Source organism: Pantherophis guttatus, chromosome 10 (assembly GCF_059756535.1).
Source record: "Pantherophis guttatus breed Tessera chromosome 10, ASM5975653v1, whole genome shotgun sequence".
Lineage (NCBI taxonomy): Eukaryota > Metazoa > Chordata > Lepidosauria > Squamata > Colubridae > Pantherophis > Pantherophis guttatus.
Window position 1 is genome coordinate 650,381 of NC_142072.1, and position 10,602 is coordinate 660,982.

General features: G+C 54.4%; 1 protein-coding gene across 2 annotated transcripts; it reads left to right on the forward strand.

The window, feature by feature from the left end:
- Positions 1-1,188: 1,188 nt before the first annotated feature.
- On the forward strand, positions 1,189-8,864 carry FOSB (FosB proto-oncogene, AP-1 transcription factor subunit). 2 transcript variants are annotated; one of them, XM_034438266.2, is made up of 5 exons: positions 1,366-1,969; positions 3,397-3,720; positions 5,051-5,158; positions 6,133-6,426; positions 6,527-8,864. In XM_034438266.2, the coding sequence occupies exons 1-5, from the start codon at positions 1,838-1,840 to the stop codon at positions 6,590-6,592; spliced, it is 924 nt and encodes a 307-aa protein (XP_034294157.1). In that variant the 5' UTR covers positions 1,366-1,837; the 3' UTR covers positions 6,593-8,864. The 2 variants fall into 2 exon arrangements, with proteins under 2 accessions (XP_034294156.1, XP_034294157.1); XM_034438265.2 differs by having other exon boundaries at positions 1,189-1,969; positions 6,133-8,864.
- Positions 8,865-10,602: the final 1,738 nt, after the last annotated feature.

Sequence of the window (10,602 nt, forward strand, 5' to 3'; positions counted from 1 at the left end):
GTTGTGTGGATGTTTGGGTGGTTTAGGGGTGGGGAATTGTGGTGGTGGGGGGGCGTTTGGGGATTATTATGTGTGTTGGACCTGGTCTTTGGGTGTTAAGTGAATTTCGTTGTATGGGTAATACTGTATATGCACATATAATGACAATAAAGTTGTTGTTGTTGTTGTTGTTATTATTATTATTATTATTATTATTATTATTATTATTATTATTAAATCTTTAGTGAGATTCACAGCCTTTGAGGCTGGTTAATAGCTCAGCAGCTTGAGTCCTAACTAAGGACCTAGGAACTGTTAAGGTATCGTTGGAGGATGTAAAATGATGATGATGATGATGATGATGATGATGATGATGATGATGATGATGATGGCAGGGAGGGGGTTTCCAGCCCTTCAAAAACCCCTCCTTGAAACATTAACTCTTCTTGGCTTAGCAGGCTAGGCAGAATAAAATACAGCACATTTTCGTGCGTTGGCCAATCACTTTCAGCGTCAAGGTGCCAGTCGTCCTTGCTGCGGCTGTGGGAATGTGGGTCATAAACCGAGCCGCACCTGGAAACTTCCCCGCTTCACGACGGTGGGGATGAAAGCTTTGAGCCCCCAACTGTGGGCTGGGCGTGGACAGGGAAGCCGCTGTGTCAGACGTACAAAGGACCCGTCGAAATCCTTTCAGGCTGTCTTTGGCGGAAAGGCCGCCCTCCTTCCATCCCGGGGCGGCGAGCTCCCCACATTAAGGGCCCTGCCGGGGACGGGGTACAGGATTTACTCCTGCCCCTGACTGCGGAGGGGGGGGATCGGGGCGGAGAAGGGCGCCCGCTCGGTGCCCAGCCGAGGGATTCGCCTCTCGAGCCGTGCAGCGCTTGGCCGCGGCGGCCAGAGAAAGCTTTCCCTCTGTGCTCCTTCCCTGCCCGCCGCGGAGCCTTCATGCCGTTTCTAGAATATAGTAAAAGTTTCTATTAATACCCAACAAAAGCCGCGCGCGCTCAGGGGGCGGATCAGCGCGGCTGGTGCGGCCGCCGCAGCGCGGCTTAGCAGAAAGGGATTCCCTCTGACGTATTGCTAAGGATACCAAACAAACACAGCACAAGACCAAATATGGTTAATTGCGTCACACAGGAACACCCGGGGGCGGAGCGAGGGATCCCCTGCTTTAGCGCTTGAAAAAGACCCCCTTGCCGGGGCCGCCGAGAGACCTTCTTGGGCTGGAGGAGCCGCAGGGACCGGAGAACGCAACCGCTCGAGTTTGGGGCGCGGAGACGGGCCCGGAGCCCGGTTTCGGCGACCCCAAAGGGTCTTTTCCTGGTGACGTGAGCAGGGACCCGCCCCCTTCCTTGTATAAATAAGCCACACTGTCGACCGCGCTTCATTCATAAGATTTTGACCCGCGACGGAGACGGAGCTGCGAGGGACGCCGGCGGTGGACTCCCCTTTTCGCCCGCATCCCCGTGGCCGCCGCCATCTGAGCCGAGGCGCCGGGCTTTGCAGGCGCTGCAGAATCGGAGCCAGGAGCGCTCCTCCCGGACTTGAGCGGACGCTTCCACCGGCGGTGCCCAGCCGCTGCAACACGTGGATCTAGGACCGGGCGAGCCTCTCGCCGCTCAGGGCGCCCGCCGTCTCCCCCCCAGGCACTGACAGCCGGAGGGGGAGGAAGAAGGAGCGGCCAGCCGGCCCCGCTTGGAGGCAACTTCGCCAGCCCGACCTCGCGGCGGCGGCGGCGGCGGCGGCGGCGGCACTCTCGGCCGGCCGCTCGCCCGCTGCCTGGCCCCGCTTGCCCCTCATCTTGGCTTCCAGGCGACCCCCGCGCGGCCGCGGCTTCCTGCCTGCGCCCCCGAGGGAGATGTATCAGGGCTTCCCCGGAGACTACGACTCCACCTCCCGGTGCAGCTCGTCCCCCTCGGCCGAGTCCCAGTACCTCTCCTCGGTGGACTCCTTCGGGAGCCCCACCGCCGCCGCTGCCGCCTCCTCGCAGGTAAGAGACAGGGGCGCCCGGCTGCGGGTCTTGGGGGGGGTCTCCCTGGAGGGCGGGAATAGCGCGGGTGGTCCGATCCCGGGGGGTCTTTGCGACCCCCGTCTTTCCTTCGCTCCCCTGCCCCTCCCCCGGCCAGATTTGGGGGGTCCGCTCGCTTCCCCCCCCCATTGCCCATCGCGGTGCGGACGAAGCGTCTTTCTCCCGGCATCCGGTCGCCGTCCGAGGCGTTGCAAAGGGGGTCGCCACCCTCTGCCCCCAAGTCCTCCTCATCGTCCCCTTTCAATTCTTTTCCCCTTCCCTCCACGCACGCGCGCTGGAGGAGAGGCGAGAACGCGAGCGAGAAAGGGGGGCGGGGTTGTGCGTAACGCATGACGTACTGGAACGCTCCGTGCTGACGTGAGGCACGTACGGCGCGTTTTCCTCCCCCTCCTCCTCCCCGAGGCGCGCGGGTTATTTTGGAAAGCTGGCCCTCCCCCGTTGCTAGGGGGAGGGGCAAGGCCGGGGGCCGCTCGGATTGGTCGAGCGGCTCTCCAGCCGCGCCCCCTCCGACCTGTCCTTCTACCAGCTGAGATCGCAGGGCTGCCCGAGATGGTCCTTGCGCGGGCGGGAGGCTTTTGCGGGGCTGCCATGCCGGCCCTGCCCGGGGGGCGCCCGAGGGGTGGCTGTTTGGCTCGCCTCCCCCCCCGGCGCCGGACCACTTGCCCGCTGTGGATGATGGGTCTCGAGGTGCAGCCCTGCGCGAGAGCGCGGCTGTCCCCGGGCTGCCCGGCTCGGGGGACCTTGGGGATCCCCCGGGTCTGGGGAACGGAGCCCGCCGGGCTGCCCTCCTCCCAGCTCGGCCGCGGAGGCTCTTGCCTCCCTGCGGGCTGATCTTGGCTGGCCAAAGTGAAGCCCCCGCCCTCGGAGTCCGAATGAGCCCCAGTTTAAGTTTAAGTTTATTAAAATTTATATGCCCCCCTTCTCCCGAAGGACTCGGGGCGGCTCACAGCAATAAAATCACAATAAAACAACAATAATAAATATGATTAAAATTAACAGTTAAAATTCAGTTTAAACCCCACAATTAATTAAATTAAGTTCCCGGCCATGGCTTGATAGAGCCGGCTTTTGGCTTCGAGAGTCAGCGCTCAGCTCTGGTCTGCGGGGCTCCCTGGATGAGGGTGCGGCTGTAGAGGGGGTGTCTCTGGGGTCCAGCCTGCCCAGCCGGTGCCTAGGGCGACATACCAGTCCCTTCTGGCTGGTGCCTTCCCTCCCCGGGTATGGGGTCCTGCATGCTGGACACAGGAGCAGTGCAAATGGGAGCTGCTTTGGCCGTGGGATGCCTGTGGAACCGCCTTGGAGGGGGGTGCGGTGCAGCCAGGGAAGTGCTCCCTGTTCTCCAAAGCAGACCCCCATAATGAGCACCTGACCCCTTCACTTTCCTCCAGGAGTGCAGCGGCCTTGGGGAAATGCCCGGATCTTTTGTGCCAACAGTGACCGCTATATCCACAAGCCAAGACCTCCAGTGGCTGGTGCAGCCCACCTTGATTTCCTCAATGGCTCAGTCTCAACAGCAGCAGCAGCAGCAGCAGCAGCAGCAGCAGCCTTCGGGGCCACATCCACCCCCAGTGGACCCCTATGACTTGCCCGGCCCCAGTTACGCTGCCCCAGGAATGGGTGCCTATGCGGCTGGCCCTTCGACTGTCCCTGTGGCTGCGACCACTCCGCCTCGGTCCAGCAGGGCCCGGCCCCGAAGAACACGGGAAGAAACGGTGAGCTGCTTTTCCTTCCTCGGCCAGGAGATCATGAACTCGGTTCTCTTTGCTTGCTAAAGTTTGATATCTGGCGTGTTGGAATCTCCCAGAAGAGATTCCCCGTTTCCAAATTGTCTCCTTGGAAGTTGGGATGCCTTGTGGGGAGGACTTAATATAGCTAGAAGATTATCAACAGTCTATTCACCATTGAAAATCCATTGTGAGTGTTCTTACAAAATGGGAATTGTGCGGAGTGCCCCGGTCACAAAAACACATGTTCGCCTCAAGAAAAATAGAGCAGCTGACAGGCAGCCTCCTTCCCCAATTCTGTTTTCTAAGAAGGTCTTGGGAGGAAAACAGGGGTTAGGACAGCAGCGTGTGCTCTGCAGTTTGCTAAGCTCCCATTCATTTTTTGAAAAATTAAAACAATCTAAAAAATGGATCTTCCTGGGGCAATGAGTTTGAAGGTTCCCAAAAATCATCTTGATGGTCTTTTATAGCTTCAGATGCTACTTTGGGAGACCAGGAAATCCAGAGGACTAGTTCTGCTGCGTCCAAATTTGAGGCCAAACAGAAGCTAGTTCTGGTGACATTGAATCAAATGCTGCAGTAACCAACATTGGTCGAGCTACTTGCGGCTATATTATCTTGATTTGACATGCCTTGAGGAGTAGATGTGTGTCATAAGGCAGGCGCCTCCAACCTTGGCAACTTTTAAGACTTATGGACTTCAACTCCCAGCATGCACTGGCTGGGGAACTCTGGGAGTTGGTCCACAAGTCTTAAAGTTGCCAAGGTTGGAGACCCCTGTTGTAAGGCCCACAGACGCTCTTGAATTTCATGGAAAAAAAAAACATTTTATGCCCCAGTTTAGAGCCTTATCAGTTTAGAAATACACTGTGCCGATTTATTTAATTTAGAGGTTTTATAGCCCACCATGCCTAAAAGACTCTGAGTGGCTTACAAGGCATGAAGGTTACAAAAAGCAAGCCTAGGAATAAACCAACATGATAAAAAACAGCCTTAATCATAAAACAACCCATGAAGCCTGAATTGGGGTTGGAATAAATTTGCTTTAAAGATCTTCAAAAGCCAAAGTGTTCCAACAGGCAGACTGGCCGGCTGTTTGGTTTGTTCCTTGCTTGGACATTTCTGTCCCCCCTCCCTGCCTCCCCCTCCCCATCTATCTGTCATAAAGGATGATGACACAGTTTCATCTTCCCATCCGTGTTTTGGGGGTGCTTTTAATTTGCCCCCCAGTTGCAAGAAAGTGCCAGGAGTCCTGGGAAGCCTCTGGCCTTACAATGGCAGCCGATGCCTGATCTGCCTCTCCTTTCTGCTCGCACAGCTGACCCCCGAGGAGGAAGAGAAGCGCCGGGTCCGCAGGGAGAGGAACAAGCTGGCGGCTGCCAAGTGCCGGAATCGACGTCGAGAACTGACTGACCGGCTTCAAGCGGTGAGTTTTAGTGCAAATAGGGGGGTGAGTTAGTGTTATCCTTGTTCTGGCCTTATAAAGCCCCCAGGAGGGAATCTGGTATCTTGTCCCTGTGGTGGCTGCATAGATTCCGACTCCTAAGTCAAAGGCTTTGGCCATTTGGACCTTCCTTAAGCAAGGAGCCAGTTGTCAGGATAGACCCCTGGCCTTGAGTTACCTTATCTTGAGAGGATTTATTATAATTTATTGCGGGCCTCGTCCTTAGGAGGAGGATGTTTCACTTTGCATTAGAATCATTCATTCTTTTATTTCAAGGGGGCAGGGGTGTCTGCATGGTGCAGTCAAAAAGTCAAGGATGCAGCCCCAAAGCTGCCATTGCAGCTCCTAGAAAGCTGGCAGAGCTTCCACTGTGCTGATGCCGATGTCACCTTGACTTTTCTGACCACACTTTGCAGAGTTTTCTGAAAGTTTGGGGGTGATGCTGCTCCACCAGTCCTCTGAAGTGGAATGCTCCAGGGGGAGATGCTGCTGGGGTACCGCTCTGGGTCTTCTAGCGGCCCACCTGGGGGTGGCTGAGGAAGGGGTCCCCTTGGACCTTTTCCTTCTCCTGTGCTCATGGGCCATTTGGGAAAAGGAGAAGGAAGAAGCTTTCTCTGCCACCCTCACTAAGATTTGGTGGCGTCTGCTCCAGCAAGCCACGCCCCCTCCAAATCCACAAATAAGGACCCCCGGGAGACCAAAGGCCTTCCCCTTGGAAAGACCCCAGCCCAGTCCCTGCACCTTAAAGCAGGGGGGAACCTGGAAGGTAGGGGGAGGGAGGGGGACGGTGAGGAAGGATCCCAACAATTAACGCTTCCCTTGAGCTGAGTCTCCAATGGGCCTGGAAGGAGGAGACGAAATGGGCAAGAAGGAGGCGCTGCTCTGGGCCGACTTGCTTGCCTCCCTGGTTCCTGGCTGCTCCAGCCCAGCCTGACCTGGTGCTGCCTCTTCCCCAGGAGACGGATCAGCTGGAGGAAGAGAAAGCTGAGCTGGAGTCGGAGATTGCGGAGCTGCAGAAGGAACGGGAGCGGCTGGAATTTGTCCTCGTGGCTCACAAGGGCAGCTGCAAAATCCCCTACCAGGACATCACGGAACTGAGCGGGCAGCCCGGCCCCTCGGCAGAGGTCAGCGCCCTGGCCATGCCGGTCAAGGAGGACCCCTTTGGGCCCTCGGCCTCCTACTCCTCAGTGCCCCTGCATTACCAACAGGCCCTGGGCGGACTCCCGGCCACAGCCCTGGCCCCGGCGGAGGTAGCGTTTTCTAGTTCTTACTTTAGCCATGGTGAAGAGCTGACCGACCCGTACCCGGTTAACCCTTCCTATACGTCTTCGTTTGTGTTCACCTACCCAGAGGGAGCCACCTGCGGAGCCAGCCACCAGCGGAACGGCAGCAGCGACCACTCCCCGGACTCTCTGAACTCTCCCTCGCTCCTTGCTTTGTGACACTCAAACCCACAACTTGCGCCTTTGGGTCTAGCCAGCCAGCCCACCCACCCCTGCCAATGCTGGGCTGGGCGAAGGGGGCCGGAGCCCCAATGCGCCTGGGCACACCGCTACCACCTGGGAGCCTCTAACCCGCTCTGCTGCAACTGCAGCCACCGCCTCTAGCCCTTGCGATGCGTTCTCATTCCCTCCTTGGGGGTACAGCACACGGTGGAGCCAATGGTTGTCCTTTGGCCCTCTCCTCGGCCGATTCCCACATCGAGAGGAGAAAGGAGGATGTTTCTGGGCTGTGAGTTGGATCCCCCTACCCAGAGAGCGCCCAGCCCACCTTTTCTCCTGGAAACAGGATTTGCCTTCTACTGAATTGGGACGCTTGGTGGATCTGGACGATGCCGTTTCCCTCCACACTTCATCACTGTTTCTGTCAATGAGGGCTGTGCCAAGGGGCTGCCCTGCAGAGAGGAAAACTTAAGGGGGAAGGCCCTCCCTGTGCTGCCCCCACCCAGCTCATGTGTTGTGGTGGCTTTGTGAATGTGTTAACTGCATGGTTTTAAAACAGGCACTTTATCGCTTTTGCTAGTCAGCTTCGCATCCTGAGTGTTGGATCTCTCAGGCTACAATTCTACAGGATCTGCTTCCTCTAGGATGAAAATTCCACATTAAATGGCCAATCAGGGCAGACCTTTTATGGATTATTTGGGCACATTCCTGCTGAAAGCTTTTGTCATATTAAAGTGGGCCAAACTGTTGCAGCCTTGCTTTTTAATCGCCCGTGGACTTCTGCAAATTGTAAGGCTGCTCTTGGGCATTGGATTCTTTGAGGTCAGGGTGATATTTCTTTGGTGGGCATTCAACTCTCCCTGAAACCTTCAACCAAGCAAATTAATTGTGCCATCAAGTCAGTGTTGATTTTTAAAGATCTATTTCAGTTTCCAGTTTTGGAAATGGGAATGATGGGTGATACAAAAAACACTTTATCTGGGAGGAAACTTTTGAGAAGCCAAAGGAAAATGGGACCTGCAAAAAACCCCCAAAGCAGCTGAGATTTTTCTTCCACTGCTGTTGTAGGTGGGCTGGCTGGCCACTCCCTGCCAGGCCCAGGCGGTGCTTCCAGTGAGTCCATCCACCCAGCAGGCTTGACTAGTGGACTTTCTGCATTCCCTGGAAGGGATCCACTTCCCTTTGGCCACCTCCCTTGCTCGGTTTCTTTGACTGGCTTCCAGGAGGGATGGGGGGTGGGGTGGGTCTGGGTGACAAATACTGTGAAGGGACCTCTGCAAGTGACTGCTTTCCCTGCAGTTGGGAACTAGGTTTCTGCTTCCTGACCTTGGCCAGCTGGACCTCAAACTCATTGCATTCTCCCACTTAGGACGGTCAGCTGCTGCCCCTCTGCTCTCAGGCCAGGCTTCTGGGCTGCCCAGCGGTCCGAAAGGGGTCCGTCTCTGCTGCTTTAGACTGGTAGTTTGGAGTGTGACCGCTTCAATTGCTCACTGCCTCCCCCACCTCTGGCCTAATCACACTGCTGCTTTTCCAGACCTGGTTTTCCTGGCCAGGGGGCTTTCTTGCCCCACCCTGAGGCCTCTTCCCCCCCCCCGACCCAAGCTGTGCCAAGTGCACCTTCTTTGAGAGCATCAGCCCTTCTGAGCCTCCCCCCCAGGGCTGCTTTCCATTTTGTGCTGGGGGTCCTCAGCTACTCTGCATTTGTGGGGTGTTTTGTGCAGCCTGCTCTGTTCTGTGCCTCTGGTTAACCTCCCCTCGAGTGTGTTTCTGGACTGAGAAAGCTGCTGTGCTGCTTCTTGGCTCCCCAGAGCTCGCCATGATGCTATACAGAATGTTTCCAAAACTTTTTCTTGTGACCAAGCTTTGGATGTTGTGCGGTTTTTTTTATTATTTTATTTTTTTAACCTATGGACTTTTATTTAACCAGCTTTTTTAAAAAAACAAAAGAAAACAAAACAGATCCTTGCCGGGGTTGGGGGAATATTTTTATTTTTAATTATTGTTATTTACCCCTTTGTGCTGTAATATTTTTTTGTGATGTATTTGATGAAGCAATCTGAGGGCCAGTAGAGGAAGGCGAAGTTTGGCCCCTGCTTTGGCCCTCCTGTCCTGCACTTAACTGGTCAGCAAAATAGCAAATAAACACAGCTTTGAAAAAGATGCACTTTTTATGATGAATATATGATCTATTTTTTCAAATTCATGTAAAGAAAAAAATGAGATGCAATAAAAGATCTCAAGCCGTAGATCTGCCTGGCTTTCTCCACATTGAGACCCGATCGCCCGTTGCCGTCACCCTCGGTGTCCTGGGTGGTGGGCTTGGGTGAAGTTGATGAGAGGCCCTTGCAGGGGACTCTCTGGTGTCACCCCAGGATCCATATAGTCTTTGTCAGTCCTGTTAAAAACAAGCATGTTTATTATCTGGTGGTGTCTTCTGCTAAAATTTTATCTCCTGGGATTGTTGAGGTAGAGTCTTGTTGCATATGTAGGCTCCACTTAGCAGTGAAAACCTGAAAGGTGAATAAGCCATCCTTGTATAGAGAAGGAAAGAGAGCACCAGCTTCTCATGACTTAGCAGCACTTGAGAAGTGGCTGGCTGTTGCCTCCACTGCCTCCTGCTGGGACTGCTGCATCCTGGCCAGTCTGGCCTATGGCCCTTGGTGTCCCTGCAGATCTCCCGCCCCAGAGTCACTTAGTGCTGCCCCCTGCTTACTTTAATTCCTGACTACCTACAGGTAGTCTTCAACGTACAACAGTTCATTTAGTGATTGCTTGAAGTTACGGCACTGAAATAAGTGACTTAATGATTGATTTTTACATGATCATTGCAGCATCCTCATGGTCACATGATCAAAATCCAGACACTTGGCAACCAGCATGTACTTAGGACAGTTGCAGTGTCCTGAGGCCATGTGATCCCCTTTTGCGACCTTCTGACAAGCAAAGTCAATGGAGGAGCCAGATTCACTTAACAACCATGTTACTAACTTAATTGCAGTGATTCACCTAACAACTGTGGCAAGAAAGGTCATAAAAGGGAGCAAAAACTCATAACAACCGTCTCTCTTAGCAACAGAAATTGGGCTCAATTGTGGCCATAAATGGAGGACTGCCTACAGTTTCCAGTTGTGGTTGAGGTGTTGTGATCTTTGGGCTCCCTCTGCTGGCCACACTCCCAGCCCAGCTGGATGGAGACTGATCCATAGGCCAAATTATTTTAAACTACTACTGACCACATACAAAGAACCTCTCCCCAACCTTCCCTCTTCAGGTCTCCCAACCATGTCCCCATCACCCCTGTAACTGGGTCCCTCCATTTGGCAGCCGATCATGGTCTTCTCTTTCTTTCCATCCTTCCCAGCATCAGAGAGTTTGGTCCTCATGATGAAGGGTCTCCAACCTTGGCAACTTTAAGCCTGGCAGACTTTAACTCCCAGAATTCCCCAGCCAGCCAGCCAGCTTTGCTGAATTCTGAATTTTCTGAATTCTGGGAGTTGAAGTCCGCCAGGCTTAAAGTTGCCAAGGTTGAAGACCCCTGATCATGATGCAATTTGTCAAAGATGGATTGTTGTGGGCTTGTTCCTTTAATCTTGGTTTTCCTCCAGGAGATCCAAGTGGCACTTATTATATTTTCCCCTCCTGTACTTTCCCAACCACCACACTGAGGAGTAGGTACACTGAGTGAGGGGCTGTGCCAGAATCCCCCCAGGATCGAGGGGGTTTTGCATCAGGGTCTTCCCAGTCCTGGGGTGAACCAAGGAAGGCTAGTGGGCACAGGTGCTACATGATTTCCATCACCATTGGCAGTTGTTATAGGTCAGGGGTCCCCAAATTGGGCAACTTTTAAGACTTGTGGACGTCAATTCCCAGAATTCCTCAACTGGCATAGCTGGAGTTGGAAGGGACCTTGGAGGTCTTCTGGTCCATCCCCTGCTCAGGCAGGAAACCCTATACCATTTCAGACAAATGGCTGTCTAGTCTCTT